Source organism: Magnolia sinica, chromosome 15 (genome assembly GCF_029962835.1).
Source record: "Magnolia sinica isolate HGM2019 chromosome 15, MsV1, whole genome shotgun sequence".
NCBI lineage: Eukaryota > Viridiplantae > Streptophyta > Magnoliopsida > Magnoliales > Magnoliaceae > Magnolia > Magnolia sinica.
Window position 1 is genome coordinate 34,248,852 of NC_080587.1, and position 21,739 is coordinate 34,270,590.

General features: G+C 39.6%; 1 protein-coding gene across 2 annotated transcripts in view; it reads right to left on the bottom strand.

Moving 5' to 3' along the window:
• LOC131227102 (protein transport protein SEC31 homolog B-like) overlaps positions 1-21,739 on the bottom strand; it is a 105,231-nt gene that overhangs the window by 1,785 nt on the left and 81,707 nt on the right. Inside the window, exons 19-22 of one of the 2 annotated variants that reach the window (XM_058222810.1) lie at positions 16,886-16,996; positions 16,486-16,771; positions 1,206-1,444; positions 1-636 (exon numbers count right to left, since the gene is read on the bottom strand). In XM_058222810.1, the coding sequence (XP_058078793.1) occupies positions 547-636; positions 1,206-1,444; positions 16,486-16,771; positions 16,886-16,996 (726 nt within the window). In that variant the 3' untranslated portion in view covers positions 1-546. The remainder of the gene's footprint in view (positions 637-1,205; positions 1,445-16,485; positions 16,772-16,885; positions 16,997-21,739) is intronic. The other variant, XM_058222809.1, reaches the window with a different exon arrangement.

A 21,739-nucleotide genomic window follows, 5' to 3' on the forward strand; every position in this document is an offset into this window, starting at 1 on the left:
TCAAGGTAAAAGAATCCACAAAGGTTTCATTACCAGTATATGCTACACGCATGGAAGCGCAGCTAAAGCAAGTTTAAACATTCTACTTTGCAGCATATACATCTCACAGCTCAAAACGCTAATAACTGAAATTGTAAAGCAAAACATGTAACTACCATCTAAAAAGAACAAAATTAAAAAAATAATAATAAAAGAAAGAAGGAACAAGGAAAAAGAATAGGAAGAAGAAGAAGAAACAAATCACCCATAACTATAAAAATAAAACTATCAAAATAATCACTAGGTGAGCTCCACAATGCCCTCCTGTTCAGCAAGTAACTAATCTGTTCTTTGCAACTGCTTTAGTGGCAAAAGGTTGGATAGATGGTGAGACTGGTGTTACTCAGGACTGGGAAGGAATTGAGAAGGCAAACCCTGCAATTTGTGGTGCAAAAAGGGAAGCTTGTGTACACGGAGGCAATGAACAGTACATCGCCATGAACATGCCATTCCTGCAGAAAATAAGATGCAGTTGGTTCCATCCTAGTGGACTATGTACCCTTAGTTTCATCTGACATTCTGCCTTGTCTTGATCATCCGCTTGAGCGCTGCAAGCCAGAAGTTACATTCGTCCCAGTCACTTGTTGTCAGAAGCACCTGTTTGTGAGAGGGGGAAAACAATTACTTGCTGTTCTGCAGACACGGTGATTTGGATAGACGAACATTGGTTGTTGTTTGATTGCTGACAAATGATGCACTAGCCAATGCTTGGATCAAGTTAAGAGCACTTTTGTAATCATAATCATACTCAACAAGGCCCACCTTTCAGTTAGGCAGATTGTCAATCTGTTCAGCCACTGTGGTTGGCTAATGGATAAAAAATAACTTCTCAGCCATTTAATAGGTGGACCTTTCTCATTGTATATGAAGTTCTGCCTATATTTTTTTACCACTCAATTTCCAGCCAAAAAATAACTTCCAAAACAAGGGAAAAAATTCAGGCAAAAAAATAGAACAAATCAAATTGCCTGATGCGAGAAATTTCTGAAGCATCAGGATCCAACTACGGGACCACCAAATGAGCATACGAAAGGACGGGCTGGAAAAAAAAAAGTGCCTCCATTTGGAGCCCTTTAAAAATCTCCGTGTTTTTTTTTTTTTTTTCATTTTAATATATATATATATTAAAATATATATATTGTTGGGAGAAATTCATCAAGGTGTACCTGGATGTGTAGGGCGCCAGCAAAGTCCCCCGAGTCCAAAGCTTGGCAGAGCTGACTGAGCTTAGAGGCGGCATTGGGAGATATGTCCCCACTATTAAGTTTTGCAAATAAGGACCCGATTTTCCTTGAATTGTCCTCCATCTCACGCTTTTTAGCTGGATTTGCACGTGAACCACCAAGTGCCTCTGATATCTCATTGTAAAGTCTCGTCAATGTAGTGATGACAGGCCTCAGCTCAGCTGTAATCATTCAAAACAAAAGAAAATATCAGACGCACATATTCATGATTTTGCATGTACAGAGAGGTGCCATGCATGAGAACAAGGTTCTTGGGAAGGGATATAAAGGATTGTTCACTTACAAAGGAAAGGGGCTCTGATAGGAATTAGTAAAGCCAGCCCCAAATAGCTGGGACAAAGCTATGATGGTGGTGGTGGTGGTGGTGGTGGTTGGGGTGATGGTGACAGAACCAATGTTTAAAACCCAGACCAGGCACACTGACCTGTTTTTGTGGGCATTTTAGCTAGGGCTGTACAAAAACCAAGTTAACTCAGTTAGCTCGCTTGACTCGACTCGAAAAAGCTCGATTCATCTTGGTTCGAAACTGAGTTCGAGCCGAGACGAACTGATTTTGTTTATCTTGAAAAAATTTCAAACCGAGTTCGAGCTTGCCCAAGCTCGAATCAACTCAGATTGAACCCCAACTCGAATCGAACTCGGATCGAACCAGTTCAGTGACTCGATTACTTTGATATTGATCTTGCTCACCAAGTGTTTGATGAAATGACTCAACGAAGTGTCAGCCGGTGGTAAGGAAGGTATGTATATGAAACAAATACTCTTTTTTCTTAATTTTGATGTTGCCTACAAGGTGTTTGATGAAATACCTATAAAACCGCTGCTGCTGTTTTACATACAGTTAGAATTTGAAAGTGCAGTCCATGTGTTTGTGAAAATACTGCACAGGTGAACTCGGCTCAATCATGGCTCGAACTCAGCTTGAACTCGCCCGAGTTGCTGACCAAACCGAGTCGAGCTGGCTAGTCAGGCTTGAGGACCGAGCCGAGCCGAGTTCGAGCTGGGGTCAGCTAGTGGCCGATCCGAGTAGAGCTGTGCCAAGCTCGATTCGGTTCGACTCGTGTACACCTCTAATTTTAGCCCAACCAGGTCAACCCGTTCTGACATGAGACATCGGGTTACCATGCAATCAAAATAATAATGAAGCAAAATACCAGGTGTAGCCGTGTAGTGGATAAGGTCAATGATAATTGACAGAATGTCATGGGTTGAGCTCCTATTGGGTAAGCATATAATTTTAAAAGACAAAAGGTGACCAAAACAGTTCACCGGAGCAGTTTTTCAGCTGGTTCCCATCAAAAGGTGGTGATTTTTATTTATAAAACATAAAGGCAAGAAAATACATCAATAAAGATGCAAGAATGAGCTGAATTTTTGTGGCCCTCTCATCACACCCTCTTTGGCAAGAGAATAGGCAATATCATTAGCCTCTCTATGGATAGGAGAGAGTACAACCTCCTGTAAACAAGGGTCCTCATTTTGGAAATAAAAAGAGAGCGATATTCCAAGGACTTGAATCACCCAAAGAAATCCATTTTTATCACATTGCTACAGCTGCCCTCAACAACCAAGCTACCCATTTAATCACGTGCTCCAGTTGTACCAGGGCTACTGACTTTAGGGATATCAGAGAGTACAACTGTCCTGTTAACAAGGGATCTAATTTCAGAGATAAAGGAGAGCGAGATTCGAGTCAAATCCCTGAAGAAACCCATTTTATCACATTGCTAGAGCCGGCCTCAACAACGAAGCTGCCCATTTTATCACGTGCTCCAGTTGTACCAGGGCCACTGTGACTTTAGGGACATCGGAGAGTACAAGCCTCCTGTTAACAAGGGATCTAATTTCAGAGATAAAAGAGAGCAAGTTTCTGAGTCAAATCCCTGAAGAAACCCATTTTATCACATTGCTAGAGCCACCCTCAACAACCAAGCCACCCATTTTATCACACGATCCAGTTGTACCAGTGCCACTCTAACTATACAGTGGTACCAGCCAGAGGTGGGAACCAGTTATATGTTCATGGAATCCAACCTGTCCATCAGATGTGTCACCTCAACAAACTCCGTCCCCAAAAATCAGCTCAATCTAAAACTCGGGTAATGCAAACCTTGAAAGGGGATGCAAATAGATCAAAGAAAAGAAAGATTGTTCGAAAGAACCCAACAATCCTCTAGCCGAATGCTAGACACTGATAAACCTCCTCTCCAAATCTTATTCCAAATAAAAACAACGAAAGAAACCTGAAAACTGAATTTTTATTCCATAATCATAATAATAATCCATCTACCTTCATAGCATAGCCACATATGAATGCTAGATACTGAAAAACCTCCCCTCCAAATATTATTCCAAATATAAACAACAAAAGAAAGCTAAAAACTGAATTTTTTATTCCATAATCATAATAATAATCCCCCTACCTTCACAACATAGCCATATATAGGCTTAACCATTGTTCGAAATATCGTTATCGCGCAATGTATCACACCCTTGGGATACAGATACGTATCGGTTATCGCACAGGATATATCATTTGTATCGCATAATTTAACGCACTTTTTGGGAAACATGGGAAAACATTAGGAAAATGGATGAATTTTTCAATGAAACTTTAGGGATTATTAAAAAAGACCTTAATACACACTTTTAAATCATAAAATCTCAAAAATAAATAAATAAATAAATGCACATAATTAGAGGTGTACGCTCAACTTGACTCGAAAAAGCTCGATTTGACTTGGTTCGAAGCTGAGTTCAAGCTGAGTCAAGCTGATTTTTGAGCTCGAAAATGAGTTTGAGCTAGCCCCAACTCGACTTGACTCAAATCGAACCCAGCTCGAATCGAACTAGTTCGGTGACTCGGTTACTTTGATATTGATGTTGCTCAAAGTGTTTGATGAAATGACTCAACGAAGTGTGGCTGGTGGCAAGGAAGGTATGTATATCCTTTTATTATTATTATTATTGATTTTTATGTTGTTTAGAAGGTGTTTGATAAAATACTTGTAAAACCCATTGCTGCTGCTTTACATACAGTGGAATTTTGAAGGTGCAATCCAGGTGTTTATGAAAATGCCGCACAGGGAACTCGGCTCGATCTTGGCTCGAACTCGGCTAGAACTGGCCCGAGCTACTGACCAAACTGAGCCGAGCTAGCCAGTCAAGCTTGAGGACCGAGTCGAGCCGAGTTCGAGCTGAGGTCAGCCAGTGGCCGAATCGAGTCGAGCTGAGGCCAACTCGACTCGGTTCGACTCGATGTACACCCCTACACATAATAGGTTTCCTTTGTATAGGGTCTAAGCTATAAGTTGTCCCATTGAACTAAGACAACTATATTCAATATCCACCCCGTCCATCCGTTTTTCCATATCATTTTAGGACATTATCCAAAAAAATGAAGCAGGTCCAATAATCAAGTAGACCATACCATTACCATAGGTAACAATGAAGATTGACCATTAGTGGGCCACAAAAGTTTTGGATCAAGCTAATAATTGTTTTTTCTCTTCATTCAAACTTACGTGAAGTTATCAGCAGATTGGATGCCTAATAAAATGTAGGAAAAATTAAGGTAAACCCTAAGAAGTTTTTAATGGTACCGTGTTCAACTAACCATTGTTTCCTTGAGTATAGTCCACCTAATAATTGGATCTTCTTAATTATTGGGATCATGTTGTAAAATGATCTGAAAAAACGGATGGACGAAGTGGATACAGAATACACAGGTCAAGTTAGGCCCCACATTAGGGCTGTACGGTCTTGGGTGAGGTGGGGTCTCACCTAATCCGCTCCCTGCACCTCGTATAGTACTGAGTAAACTCTGTTGGGCCCACCGTGCATGTACATGGTTTATCCACGTTGTCCATCCGTTTTTCCAGCTCATTTTAGGGGTTGAGCACAAATTTGAAACATATCCAAAGCTCAAGTGGACCATACTGCAGGAAACAATAGGAATAATGACTTCCACTGTTGAAACCTCCCTAGGGCCTACAGTGATGTTTATTTTTCATCCAACTTGTTCATAAGATCACAAAGACATGGATGAAGGAAAAGAACAAATATCATCTTGATCCAAAACTTCTTCGGCCCCCAAGGATTTTTTTTTTGGTAGATGTTCAATTTGCACTGTTTTCTGTGGTGTGGTCCACTTGAGCTTTGGATATGCTTCATTTTTTGGACTAAAGCCATAAAATTATACGGTAAAATGGATGGCTAGAGTGGATAAAATACACGAATTATAGTGGGCCCCACAGAGTTTATGCAGTACACTACTCACTACGCGATCCGCTTCCCACCACACTGCGAAGACGGACTATGACGCTCCTCTAACTCGAGTTGTACGAACGATTCAAAGTTACATGGCCCCACAATAATGTATTTATTATATCTACACCGTTCATGCATTTAGAGAGATCATTTTAGATCATGGGCACAAAAATGAGCAATATCCAAAGCTCAACTGGACCACACCACAAATAGCAGTGGGGGCTGATTCTCACCATTAAAACATTCGTAGGGCCCACCATAACATTTATTTTCCATCCAATTTGTTCATTAAGTCACATAGATTTGGATGAAGAGGAAAAACAAATATCATATTGATCTAAAACTTCTGTGACCCTAAAAGGGTTTCAATGGTAAACGTTCAATCTCCCCCTACCGTTTGCAGTGTGGTCCACTTGATCTTTGGATCCGTCTTATTTTTAAGCTCAAGCCTCACAACGAGCTCGCCAAATGGACGAATGGTTTGAATATAACACATACCTCATGATGGGACCCACAGAACTTGGTGACGTCAACACACCAGTCGGCTCGGTGGTGTGCGGTACACCAGCCAACTCAATTTCCATAAAAAGGCTCGGAAGCCCTTTTTTTCGAAGCAGAGAGGGTTTCAGCCTTTCGAAACCCTAAAATCTCTCCCAAATCAGAGATTTTGTTTGCACTAACCTACGAACAATGCTTTGATTCGAGTGGCCCGCCAAAGGGAAGCTTCAGATCATGGCGATCTCTTGTACAAGTATCGAAATCCACCTACTGAAAGTTTCTCTATATTTTTATTTTTATTTTTTCCGTTTTTATTTATTTATTTATTATTATTATTATTTTAGATAATAACGCTCTCTCGAATGATATTTGGAGTAATTTTTTTTACTTTCTTGGTATCTTTCGAAGGTTTCGTGTCGCCGAACCGCGATACCGATAATATCAGCTGATAGTATCGATATTTCGAACACTGGACTTCCAAGTAGAGAAGTCCTAATAACAGAAAGTGACCAAACTTCCCTCGAATACTATCACTATCATATGGGCCTTATGTAAATGGGTCATTACTCAATAAAAACGAATCAGAATTGCATGATCTTGATTCAATATGCTATCAAATGGGACCAATTTCATGCCATTTGGACATGTTTTTGTGCCCAAAAGTGACCAACCAAGAAAGTGAGAAAATACAAAAAGAGAATTATTAAATAACAAATCAAACACTAATAACTAAAACAAATTAACTTCTAGAAATATAATGATCATCTGTTGATCCTCTCAGCTCCATAGTGTAATCTGACAATTAATCTCATCATATTGATCACCATATCACGAATCATCAATTAAGACAATTTGAACGATTGAATTCTGCAAATCCTAATTAATCGGCTTGTGGGACCATTTGGTTGCATCGATTCGAACCGTCTTTGAAAGAACTTGCACTCAAGCTAACATAGCATACAAATTGGCAACTCATTGTAAGGACAATTCTCATCCTGAGATTCAGTAGCCATCCTAAGATTGTAAGTCGTCACTCTTCTGGTGCTTGTATGACAATTGATCCAGGCAACAATATGCAAGAAAAGCTTCGGGTGGATTGGTTTTAGTAGGATTGGTTTTGAATTTTTTTTTTCCTTCAAGATTTAAGAATGGGAAAGGTTTTGGTAGGGTTGAGCATTGTTCGGAGTATCCACAATATTATTCGTATCTCCAGCTCGGCACACCAATAACACTAGTAGTATCAGAGATTTTAGGTATTGTTGATATATCACTAAGTATTGCCAATATTTTTAACTATGTAAATTCCCAGCATCACTTGTATTGCCAATCTTTTCGAGTGTAAATTCTAGGTACCGCTTGTATCACCAATGTATCGACAATATTACGATAATATCACCAATGCATCGATATCACAAAATATCCGTTTATTCAAAAAAGTTGAATTTCAAATTTTTTATGGGCACATGGTTGTATAACGAAATGCATGTTTGTATGTGTGTATATTTATGCATGCATGGACGGATGTTTGGATGGATGGATGGATGTGTGTGTGTGTGTGTGTGTGTGTGTGCATGCATGCATGGGTGGACGGAATGGTGATGTATATGTATTTGTATGTATGTATGTGCGTGCATGGATAGATGGTTAGATAGATGGATCCACCATTTCCCTCATGTTACCCTAGTGTTTCCCTACATGAACAATATATGCTTTCAGGCCCCATTAAAGTAAAACTTATTATTTGATTCCTAAATATGCAAATATGCATGTTTTTTGTTTTTTATTCTTAAATATGTAAGTGTGTATTTTAGCATCTCTTGAAGCATCATTGAAAAATTCCATCATTTTCCCCATATTTCTCTAATGTTTTCCCGAGTTAAAGAGTTACACTCTTTTAGAACCTCATTAAAGAGAAACTTAATATGGATGCATCTTTTTTGCATTTATTTGACTAAATAAATAGGTGATCCACTGTCTCCTTAGCCTTAAGCACATAATACAAACATTGGGAAGAATCATTTTCCTTTTCCTGAGATTATCTACTGTCATAACCTTGTTACACCCTACTAGCCAAGCAAACGCTGCCACCTTAGAAGGCGCACTGTGGTGCCAAACTTCTGCCAACAAACTTATCTCGCTATTGCTATCACCTTCCTCCAAAAACTTATATTAGGATCTAACTGAAAATATGTCAATTATATCTTTCAACCATAACATGGAATCCTGTTATGATAACACTGACCTCACGTTATGGAGGTCCAACAATCCCACTAGCTCCCGACCTCTTCATCGAGTAAATTCCTCCTACACGGTGGTGCCTAGAAACAGATCTCGCCTTAGATTGAAAAGCAGCTTGCCACTACAATCCCCTCCCCCAACGCCGGCCTAGTTATCCTAGGAAACCGCTCCCCCAATTTTTGATCTCCCACCCAAATGTCATCCCAAAACTTGATCTTCAACCCATTCCCTAAAGAGAACCCAAATCCTTCCCACACCTTATGCCTTATTCGAGCTACCGGTTTCCACACTATGGAAGACCTATACATAGATGAAGGTCGCGTTCACCATCCCCCATCATCAACCCCATACTTTCGACCCACTACCTCCCTCTAGAGGGACCCCTCTTCCACCCCAAACCTCCACACCCATTTACCTATCAATGCATCATTTGACCCCTCCAGGCTTCTCAACCCGGGGCCCCCTTGATCCCAAGGCTTACATACTTCCTCCCACTTCATCAAATGAAACTTGTGCTTGTCTTCTACTCCCTTCCATAGAAAATCTCTTCTAATTTTTCCAATCTGTCCAAAACTGATTTTTGGCATTTAAACAAGGACGTAAAATAAATAGGAAGATTTGACATCGTCGCCTTAATGAGAGTAATGCTACCCCTCAAAGAAAGAGATCTAGTCCACCGTTGCGAAAGCTTCCTAACAAACCACTCAATCACCTTATCCGATACATACTTAGGAGGTTTACCTATACACAAAGGCAACCCAAGGTAAGTGGACGGGAACAATCCTACCCTGCAACTGAAAAGACATGCAAAACCAGCCACTTCTTCCATGGATAATCCCACTCACAAAAGTTCACTCTTTGCAATATTAATTCTAAGACTCGAAACTACATCAAAACATATGATAATCATACGCAGATTCTCCACCAAGTCTTCATTGGCCTTATAGAGCAATAGCGTATCATCCGCATACTAATGATGAGTCAATTGAAAATCAGAGTTATCAATCACGAAGCCCCTCACTAGCTTCACCTTCGCCCCTTTTTCAATCATCCTACTTAGAGCTTCCATCACTACCACAAACAGATATGGGGATAAAGGATCTCCTTGCCCCAACCCTCTAGACGACGAGAAGTACCCGTTAGGCGATCCATTCACCAAAACCGAAAACTTAGCCAATGCAACACACTCATGAATCCAAGCCCACAATCCCTTGCCACATCCAACACGACGAAGCATGTAATCGAGGAAGTCTCAATCAACATGATCATATGCCTTTCGGACATCCAACTTACACACCACTCCTCCTTTCTCCTATGGCAAGCATCTATACTTTCATGAGCCACCAACACGTTATCCGTAATTTGCCTCCCCGCTACAAATGCCCCTTGAGACTTTGAAATAACTCCCCCAATTGCTTGTTTGAATCTCGATGCTAGAATCTTGGCGATGATCTTGTACGGCCCACCCAAGAGAGTTATGGGCCTGCAGTCCAATATACTTTCCGCTCCCTCGTTCGGGATCAAAGCTATAAATGTGGCACCAAGGTCTGAGGATAATGCACCCTAAACCCAATATTAAACCCCAGTTCACCCTAAACCTCACCCCTTATCAGAAGAGGGGCTAATTTTCTATTTTTCTTCCATCAATTTGGAGGTTTCAGATAGACAAATACTAGTTATACTAGTAGGCTGTTTGTACATACAAAATTACAAACAGTCCATTATCTAGTTTTCATCTGCCTTGTGACACTTTTGTAGGAATCTGAAGCTTAATCTGGTAAGTTACATTACTTACCTCTTCTAGGTCTTAGATCTTTCAATGTTGCTGTGTCACAACCCTTAGACCATTTTCCCAACAAAAAATCACCACAATTCCCTAAATCTGAAGCCTTGGCCCTTGATATGGATCCAACCGGGTTCTAGTCCTAACGAACTAGAAAGGAAGTAAAGCAACATAAGCTGAAAACTGTAAGCAACTAATGAGAAACAACTTTGAATCAAATCACCATCGGTTATCCATAAAATAGTATTAATCTATATACTTTTTTTTCTCTCAAATCAAAAAGAACTCCTAATGTTGTCCTAATCATCCATTATAATCCTAATAATCTATTTCAATAAAATATAAAATGACTGAAACATCTCTGATCCTGTCGCAACCATTCCTTTTTCCTGTAAATTGACTGTAACTCACTTGGTGGTATCCAAATTAAAGAATTGTGGACTGTTTGCAGGCTTTCAAACATGATTAATTTCATGTCATAAAGACATTTTTGATACCTGAAAAATGGCCTACAAAATAAGTGACAAAAATACTAAAAGGAAACTTTGTTCAACAAGTTAGTCAGCTCTTTTTTCTTTTTTGAAAGGTAATGATTTTATTAAAGAAAGGCCAACACAGCCAAAAAAAGAGACTACAAGACAGCCCAAGAGACAGACAAAAGGGGACAACAAGAGCCTTAAATTTTGAGGCCCATTCCATTACATCCAATTTTCCCTAGCAAAAACCATCGAAACTGTAAAGTGCTCCAATTCCGAAAGCACCAGTTATTTCTCTCGTCCTATAAAGCCTAAATCCCAGCCAATAAGGTAGGGTATCCCAAATCGGTTACGTATCGGCCGTAACGGCCGATACGTAACGGTAACGGTGGGACCCGTTACGTGATACGGGGTCGAAACGGCCGTTACGAAATTCTGTGCTCGTTACGGCCGTTACGGGCCATAACGGCCGTTACGGGCCCTGAAAAAAAAAAAAAAACAAAAAACAAAAAAACCTACCTTTTTTTCCTTTCTTTTCTTCTTCTTCTCTTTCTTCTTCTTCTTCTTCTTCTTCTCCTCGAGCAGCTGCGGCTGCGGCTGCGCCCAGCTACGGCTGTGGCTGCGGCTGTAGCTGCGACCTGCCCCGCTTCTTCCTCTTCTTCTTCTTCTTCCTCTCTCTCTCTCTCTCTCTCTCTCTCTCTCTCTCTCTCTCTCTCTCTCTCTCTCAATCTCTTCTTTCCCCCTTTCCCTCTTTTTTTCTTTTCGTTTCCCTCTCTCCTGTTTTTTTTTTTTTTTGGTTTGCAGCAGCTAGCTGCTGCCTGCTGTAGGTACGTGTCACGCAAAGACGATCGCTAACACTCCTCGAGCTCCGAGTTGTACGAACGGTTCAAAGGAGATCAAAGTTATATGGCCCCACAGTGATGTATTTATTACATCTACACCGTTCATCTATTTTCAAAGATCATTTTAGATCACCACCTAAAAAATGAATTATATCCAGAGATCATCTGGACCACACCAAAAATAGCAACAGAGATAATGATTTTCAGGTTAAATATTCGTAGTGCGCACGGTAACGTTTATTTTCCATCCAATCGGACTCGAGTGGGCCACACTATGATGTATATATTTTATCCATATCGTCCATCCATTTTGCCACGTCATTTTAGGTCAGGATTCAAAAACTTAGTAATATCCAAATCTCAGGTGGACCACACCATAGGAAATAGTGGTTATAGAATGCTCACCATTAAAATTTTCTTAAAGTCCACCGTAATGTTTATTTTCAATCTAACTTGTTACTTGGGTCACATTGACGTGGATGAAGGGAAAACACACATGTCAGCTTGATCTAAAACTTTTCTAGCCCCCAATAAATTTTTAACGGTGATCGTTTAATTATTGTTGTTTTTTATGGTGCAATCCATCTGAGCTTTGGATGTGCCTCATTTTTGGGCTCATGCCCTAAAATTATTTGGCAAAATGGATGGACGATATGGATATAACACATTCATCACGGGTGAGGCCCAAAAAATTTTGACACGTGTGCTGCACTTTACATCCGAGTCTCTCTTAATTCAAGCCTTAAAAAATTGTACACGAGACATATATTAACTTAAAATTTGACAATTAAATTATGGACTGCAATTGCTAACTCACAATGCCAAAATCAAATTATTTAAATAGTTTTAATTGTTAATTTGTGAACTTTTATTTTTTAAAATAGGGCCTTTTGATTTATTTTTTATTTTTTATGATTCACTATCCAATAAATGTCCACCAATTTATAAGTGGGATAATGACAATAAATGACATGAATTTGAGGCTGATTTGGAGAATAGATTGGTCCTCCAAGTCAGCCCCAAATTGGCAACGCCATCTACCTAAATTTAATTTCATTTTTTTAAAGAACTATTGGGTGAAATGATATCAAGTTGTTAAGTATATAAATTACATATTTAAAAAATTAAATATATGAATTTTGTAGTTAAATTCAAGTTACCTGGTTAAAAAATTAATTAGACAGTCCGATACAACTTCTCACCAAAGAGTGGACCGTTACACCACCATAAACATGTTCCAATTTATAAATGAATGCATATTTGGAATGCTTAAAATATTCCAGATTTAATCCATATTTTTTCATATTTTTTTGGCAAAAAAAAAAAAAAAATTGCGCCGTTATGGGCCGTTACGCCCCCGTATCGCCGTTACGCCCCCGTATCCGTATCGGTTTCGGAGGGCACCGTTACGCCAACCGATACCGATACGGGACACCTTGAATAAGGCCATTTTCCAAAGCAACCTCCCTTTCTTTCCAGTCCCACAGCTCCCCCCACCATATCGAGATAAGCCCTTGATGGAGCCTAGCATCACCCAGAACAGACCAAACTCCACCACGAATCGAAGGGAGAATGTATAAAGAGATGGTCAATCAATTCCTCGTTCTGCATATACAAGTAAATATTGGTGATCACCATCTTCCTATTCCAAAGATTATCGACCGTAAGCACTTTATTCCTGCTCACTAACCACACAAAGCCACTACCTTAGGGGGAGCCCCACAATGCCAAACAAAGGAAGTATGCCCCTTGCACCCTCCTGAGGATGTCCCATTACACCATCCTTTAGAATGAATTAACCTTGAATTGACAGGACTTATTTATTCATTCCATTTCAATACACCGTAACACCCAGATTAGGACTAATGCCTTGGAGCTGCTTCAACAAACTGATCAGCCCTGAGCAACCACACCACCTCATCAACTAACACCGAGCAGCGCAAAGCAATAAAAATGTTTGCTTCTCAAGATAAACTAGCTCTTGGAAACTCTTCACGAAATGGATACTCACCCATCTAAATGCCCTCTCAAAACCGAATCCTCCTACCATCTCCTAAAGAGAATTGCATCCCCTCCTTAAACTTGCTCCGCAGCCTGAATACAGATTTCCATAATGCCACCCTAAAGAGAGACAAGTCCTTCGTCCACCATTCTCCCTCCTTAACGACATACTCCCTAACCAGCCCTCTTCCCACCAAAGCTCCATAACCATTTACCTAGCAGCGTTTGACTTTTTATGCTAGCACCCCCTTCCCCATACGATTTGCACACCTTCTCCCACTTCAACAGATGGAATTTCTAGTTCTCTTCAGCACCATGCCAAAGGAAATCGCACCTCAGGTTTTCCAACCTATCCAGTACTCATTTCAGGCATCTAAAAGGGGACATGAAGTAAAGTGGGAGATTCAATAATTCTGCCTCCTAGGAAAGGTGTCGACTTTTCCACCTTGACAACTTCCTCTCAACTCTTTCAATAACCTTATCCAACAAAAGCTTCGCAAGCTTTCCAATGCATAAAGAAGCCCAATTATGCTGAAGGAAATGACCTTGCCCTACATCCAAACACCCCTGCAAGTTCCTCCACTTTTGCTGAGATCCCAACACCCAACATTGCACTTTTGAGAATGTTCACCTTGAAAACTGACACCACTTCGAAGCACCTTATAATCTCCTCAAATTGTCCAACTTGGCCTCTTCCATGTCACAAAATAGAACAGTATCATTGGTAAATTGAAGATGGTAGACTTGGAACACTGTTTTATCCACCTTAAACCGACTTATAAAGGCCACCTCAAAACCTTTGTCCAGCATCTTACTTAAAGCTACCGCTACAACCACGAACAGAAAGGCGGACAGTGGATCCCCCTACCATGGCCCTCTTGATACCTTGAAGAACCCTTTCAAAGATCTGTTTACTGATATCAAGAACTTCCCAGACCTAATGCATTCCTGAACCCACTTTCCCCATCTTTGCATGCATCTCATCCAGCCCAACATATAATCTAGGAAATCCTATTCTACATGATCATATACTTTTTCAATATCTACCTAGTAAATTGTGTACTTTTCTTGCCTTCCCTGTGGCAAGAGTCGATGCATTCGTGAGCGATTAAAGCACCATCCAGGATTTGTCTTCTTGCCACAAACATGCTTTTTGTGTTGGAAATTACTTACACAAGAACGTGCAGAATCTTGAAGCCATAAGTTTAGCTAAAATCTTGGAAGGTCCTCCAATAAAACTGATAGGCCTAAAGGCTTTTACGCAGGCGATGCCTTCTCTCTTCCGAATTAAAGCTATGAACGATGCACGGAACTCTGCCGAAAGCTATCCGCAATCAAAGAACTCAACAATGAATGCTATAAAGTCACCTTTCACCACATCCTAAAACACTTGAAAAAATGCCGAGGGGGAACCATCCGGCCCTGGCAGCTTATCTCTACCCATAGTGTCCACTGCTACCTTAGTTTCCTCATCGAAGACTGGTTTTTTCAAGAGTTGTAGCCTCATCTCAGGCATTACGTTAAATGACAGATTGGCATGCTTCGGCCGCACCCAGCTCTCACTTGTGAGGAGATCCTAGAAATACTGAACAACCGTATCACATGCCTTGGATTTTAACTCCACCCTAACCCCATACAACACCACATTATGAATCTTGTTATTTTTGGCCTTGGCACTTGCAACACCATGGAAAAAATTATAATTCTTGTCTACCTCTTTAAGCACATGACTCTTGACATTGGCCACCATTTTATATCCTCTTCAACTAGTTCTTATATTTTGTTATAAGCTTCTCTTTCCAGTTCTTCTCCTCTGATAACTCTACCCTCTCTTTTTTAACATTGAGGGCTTGAATGTCATGGAGAATGGATTCCAATTCTGCTTCCCAGTTCCCAAGCACCTCTTCTTCCACTAGTTGATCTTTCCCATTATAAGTCTGAGTTTTTGGAAAAGGATAAAGCCCCCACAACCTTCCACCATGAAAGATGACCACCAAGCCTTCACCAGATGTAAACGACTGCAGAGCCCAATCATTCTCTTGAACTTCAGAAGAATCGTACAACGATTGGAGGTGGGACTCAGAAGACCTCTCTACCGCACTAGAGGAAACTTTTCTACCCACTCAGATGAAACCAAAAACCAGTCAAGTTTCAACATAACATTCCTTTCTTACCCATTAGACCAAGTAAATACCACCCATCAGAATGTCCACAAGCTCATTCCTATTAACCCAATCTAAGAATCCCCTCATACTTCAAGTGATGCGACCACCATTCGATTTTCTCAAAAGAGAACCTAACAAGTTAAAATTGCCACCCTGTCACCAAGGCATCTACCACCAGTTAGGTTGTTACGGACCAAGTGCAGTTCTTCCCATAACTGCATACGTACATGAGGTGAGTTCATATTGTTCAACTAATTCTAACAATAAAATTAAATAATAAACTCTCTGAACTTATGTACACCACAGTCCAATGGAACCATTGATCTAATCCAAAATACCAATTAGGACCTTTGATATGGTCCAAATCTTCCATCTGATCAAACCTGGACCCTCGACATGATCCACATGTTTAATCTAAATGGTTGGGTGTTTAATTTGGACCCTCCAATGGAATTGATATGGGCCAAATTTGAAGTATGATGGCTGGAACATCACAAGCATAGCGACTATCTGTGGTCTCCTATTGGTTGATCAGACCGTCTTCTATTAGATTGTTTTGTCGAGAACCTTAGATCCTGAAAGAAAGTTGCTAATCTTGCATCTCCTAGGATGACATCTCTAGATCATCTCAAATCATCAAGAAGGAGAATCCACTCCAACATACCAAGGGCTAGGAGCAAGGCAAGACCAACTCCACGATCATACAATTGAACATCGATAGCAGTTGTGTTGATGTTTATCTGCTTTCATAGATGTTGATACCATTTGAGAGATATCCATCTATAGATTATATGTCGTCATCACCCAGAACCTTTCCTAAACATGTTGAGGTATCAGACTATGCAAACTGCTACTTAGGGTTAGCTTAAAACATAGAAAAATTTCTAAGTCCAGAGAGTACGTATACACTATCTGAGAATTAGAGATTACCAGGCACATTTGAAGTATCAGCTGTTTGAACCATAGGTGGTGGGGCTGGAGGTGCGACCACAGATTGCACTTGAGCTGACTGAGTTGGACTAGGTGGTTGCATCAGACCCATGCCCAGCCTTGGAGCAAAGCCTGGATTAGTTACTGGCATAAAACTGTGAGGTGTGGGGGTAGGTGCCACAACTTGAGGCAACCTGTGGCCAGGAAGTGAACCCATTTGAGACGGGCCAGCACCTAGTGAAGCAGATCCAAGTGGCCCAGCTTGGTATGCTGGGTTAGACGCTCCCTGCAACAAATATAAGAGACAATGTTTGAGCCCACGAACTGGATAATGCAGTAAAAGAATCTAAGAATTTTCTAAAACACTGATTGTTCATCAAATAGGGTAGAAAATACACACTGGGTACGGCTGAGAACTCAATGCAGGCTGCTGATATTGCGCATATGGTGTTGAAGGAACAAATGACCCAACCGGTGTCTGTGTAGTGACAGGAGGGGGGGCAAAATTGGCCTGAAAGAACAAAAGGATATTATTAGTTGAAGCAATGAATGTATACATTCTAATGGGAATAATATACACATGGTTCATTGTGCAAAGAAAACATTATAGGGTCCTAAAATTGTGATGATGTCCTTTTTATGAAAAGAGACTTTAAAGATAGTTTATTAAAGGAGAGCAAGGAAGAAAGAGAATTATGGCCCCCTGGCAGGGGCTACATCAATGTAATAGAGTTTGCAAGCCAAATATATCATGAGATACCCCAGACAGTGCTAAAGCCTTCACTCGATGAAACCCCAGACAGTGCTAGAGCCTTCACTCGATGAAACCCCAGACAGTGCTAGAGCCTTCACTCAATGAACCTCATCTCTAGTGGAGGAAAGAAAGATATTAATCTTTCAAACCAGTTCCCTCATCTCATCGCACATGAAAGCTAATGTCCGTAGTTCAGCCCTTATCCATATAATCCAATCTCAAATACATGAAGAAGCATCAACAACCATAACTGGACCCAGAATGGCATCAGGAAACAAACGGAAACTGAATGTAAGAATAATAGCTTTAGAACACCACCATAAAATTGCGATGTCCTTAATTTTTAACTGATGACCACAGCAAAGATATTTGGTTGTCTATGATTTCCCAAAAGATCCAACCAAACCGTACCCTCAACCAATGTTCAAAATATTGGTATCAAGTTAAGTATCACACCCTTGGGATACAGATATGTATCAGTTATCGCATGGGATATATCAGTGGTATCACGTAATGTATCATTGTTGTTGGAAACATGGAGAAACATTGGAAAATTGGTTGAATTTTTTAATGGAACTTCAGTGATTGTTAAAAAAAGACATAAATACACACTTATAAATCAAAACATTACAGAAAGCAAGTGCACGTAATAGGTTTTCTTTGTCTAGGCTCCTAATCTATGCGTTGTCTAACTGAATTGATGCAAGTATATTCAAAGTCTACTCAAATAATTTATAAATGTAAGAAGACGTGTGGAAACACGAGTAATACATTCAAAAGAAAAAGAAAAATCACTAGATCAGGTTACATACATGTTTGATTTTATGTTTGGATGCAGATTGAAACCAATTTACGAAAAATTGGGAAATTTTGATTTTTTTCAATCTTCTGCAACTCGGCCCATCTCCTCCAAATCTTGAAATCGAAGCTCCCAAGCATGAAAATTCATGGATTTGTAACAATTTGACACTGATTTAACATGATTTACAAAAAAGAGAGAGTGAGAAAGAGAGAGCAAAAATCGAAAATGCTCACCGGATTGGTGTGGGATATATCCCACGACTGTGTTTCGTATCACACATGTGGGATACAAGATATATCATGGGATATATCAGCCGAAATCGTCGATACTTACAACACTACCCTCAACAATGACCACTGTTTATAAGGTTCGAGGCAGAAACAAAGCATTTGCGCCATCAATGAGAGTAGGCATACTCATAGACCTAACTGGATGGAATGTTGGGCATAGATCTAGATGTGTGAAGTATAAGTAATGCTTTATGGTACAGAATGTTGGGAAGTCAGGAACAACGTGTTCAAAGGATGAGTATGCAAAAGTGAGGATGATGGGATGGATGAATGGCATGATGAGGAAGGATAGAATTAGAAATGAATATATTCGAGGCAAATTATGACTAGAACCAATAGGTAATAAGATGAGGGAAAGTAGGCTTTAGATGGTTTGGTCATGTGCAACAACGACCAAGAACTATGCCGGTTAGGAGTGAGTTGGTGCAAGTTGAAGACTCTATGGGCAAGTGGAAGGTCCATAAGGGTGTGGGTGGAGGTATTAAGAAAAGACTTGATGACTTATGGTTTAACTAAAAGTACGGTCCTTGATAGAGTGGAATGGCAGAACAAGATTTGTGTAGCTAACTCCAATTAGTTGGGATAAGATGTTAAAAAGAACAAATTTATAGAAAATTAAGGTGGGAAAATAGAAGAAAGAAACAAAAGAATTCACCATTATTACCATATAAGGAAAATCTTTCTCAACAACACAAGAAAATGAAGAAAAAGGAAACCTCTTCAGTGGCAATCACCAATCATAATTTGACCCCTGCTTGCCAAATGCCATTGCTCATTGGTCATCAGAGTTTGACAATTTTGGTTGGTTGCCATGATGGTGGAATGGATTTGGAAAAAGAATGAAGATCCAAATTTGCTTTCATTGGAGATACATGAGTTCCACAAATAAATAGTTTCACTTCTTTTTCATTTTAAATACACAAAAAAATTTATGTCAATAATTCAATAGGGGTGTTCTAATCACCATATATAAAGATAGAGAATGAGAGCAACATGAATGGCTCAATTTTAAAGCATGTTTTGAGTTGTGAAGTTTACTTTACGGCAGTGTTCTAAATAGTGTACGCCACGTAGTGTGTAGCGTATGCTACGTAGCATAGTGTAGCCTCCATGCCACACAGCATATCAAAATAGCATATTTACCCTGTCGCTTCCGCTATTTGGGGTGTAGCGTTCACTCCACACTACATTGCACATGGTATATGTAGCATATGCTACACGATGTTCTCGTTTTCAAGCTTAAAAACCAAAGTTTTTAAGGGCTGGACTTTTACATTAGTTCAGCAGTAATTTTAAAATGGTGATGACTCGTCCTCATCATGAGGCAATGATGTAGAGCTGTCCAAACCACCCAAATTGTGGGTCCCATTGTGGATGGAGCATATATGTAATATCACACTGATCAAGAAATCCTATGCCAAGTGTACAGTTGCAGAGCCACAAGCTTTATCTAACTGGTGTAAAACTAACACATGAGCCTAGCCTTTATAAAAACATAATGCTTTTGGATGATAGCACTCGAAGCTTAATATCCAACCAGGCCATCACCGGCGGCAAAACTCCACCAACTCGATTCTCTCAACCAACAGAATAGTTCAAGATGAAATTTTAAATGTTCAATTTGGACCTAGAAAGAGATCACTCAACAAAATTTTGGAGATATATAGAGTTTTCCCCTTTTCATGTCCGTACAGCTAAATAGCTCAAAATTTTCATTTTTTGTTTGATTGAATCTCTTCTAAAGATAAAGAGAGGTATGTTCGTGTCCTTAATGCCCCCTTGATGCTTTTTGTTTCATTTGAAGATCCAGTTTTCCATAGATTTTTCTATTCACCCTTTTGGGAGGCCTGCTCCTTTCCAACGTTGTAGCATAAGCTAGTTCTACAACATTTATTCGTGTGAGGTATCCTTTGGTGTGCGTGTGTGTATGGCAACCAAACTGTTCAGCACGATCAATTCAACCATCATGCAGCCCGCCACATGAAATTGGAGGTTTTTGGGGAGCTATATAGTATATTCTATGGCGTGCCTACCGATGCAATTGTCCCACATCCCATACATGCATGCTCCACACGTGTGCACAAGAAAAGGCCCATTTTCCTTTTTCAGCCTACCTCTAATTTCCTTTTCTTTCAAATCTCTATGTTAGGAAATAAATAAGCTTAGATTTTTCCTCCTTAAGTGCTCATTTTAGAGATTCTATGTAAGGAAATAAACATTATTTTTCCTAGTTTTGAGATCTTGGCTAGCTAGGAATCATATTTTTAAATTCTCATTATAAATAAGGCTTAGGCCAAAGGAATAAGATAGTTGAATTGTATTCTATTTGAGCAAATTCTCTTGTTTCTTTACATGAGCCTGCTCACAATAATTGCATTCTTTCCTCTTTTATGATTCGGACATCAATCCAGTAATCTTATTGCAATTAGCTTCTTCCTAAATCTAGTTGCATTTGGTATCAAAGAAACTCCCTTGAGAAACGATCAAGGTATCCATATGATCAAGTTGCAAGGGAGTTAATAAAAACTACTTTTTTCTCAAGGATGACAGGACAAGAATCATAGAATGGGACACAAAAGTATCTGGTATATTGAAAACTTGAAATGGAATGTACATTGTAATGTACAGAAGTCATCAGGCATGTAATATATACTAAATTACTGTAAATAATAGCAAACATCTGCAAATGTGAGAGATTTTGGTATTACATTTATTCTAATACATCCATCATTGATACTTAGATGGGTAGCAAATTAAATCTAGGAGTTTTGCAGCTAATTCCAGGTTTTCAGGTTCATAAATTCATCAAACAACACAATACAACATTCTCACCAACGAGTGGACCATTATATTACCATAGACATGTACAAAAAATAAAAATGCATATTTGGAATATTTACATTTTTCTGGATTTTTAGATATCTTTCAAGATTTTGTCGAGAAAGAAAACAACCAATACAAGGGTGTAATGACCATTATGCCCTCGTATCAGCCGTTACGATATGGTACACCTTGGGCCTGATGCTTGGGGCATCCCATCATAATGGTAAGGCTTGCAAGTTGGAAGGCTTACACAGTTACACAACACACAATGGGTCCCACATAGGCAATTGCATAACTTTACGCATTTACTAATTAAGTGGTATTTCTTCTTCTTTTTTCTCCAAAACTTCAGAAAGCAACTATCTATATTTGTTCACTTATACTTGTTGTGATCTTTTCTAATGGCTCATGTTATATGTTGTTAGATTTTTTCCCCTTTTTTTCTTCTTTGAAAGGTAACGAAATTTTTATTAAGAGGGGTGCCAAGATGGTACAAACACTACAACACAAAAGAGGAAAATTACAGCCCTAGTAAGGAAAAAAAATTATCTTTAAGAAGCCCATTACATAAAATATAGCATCGCT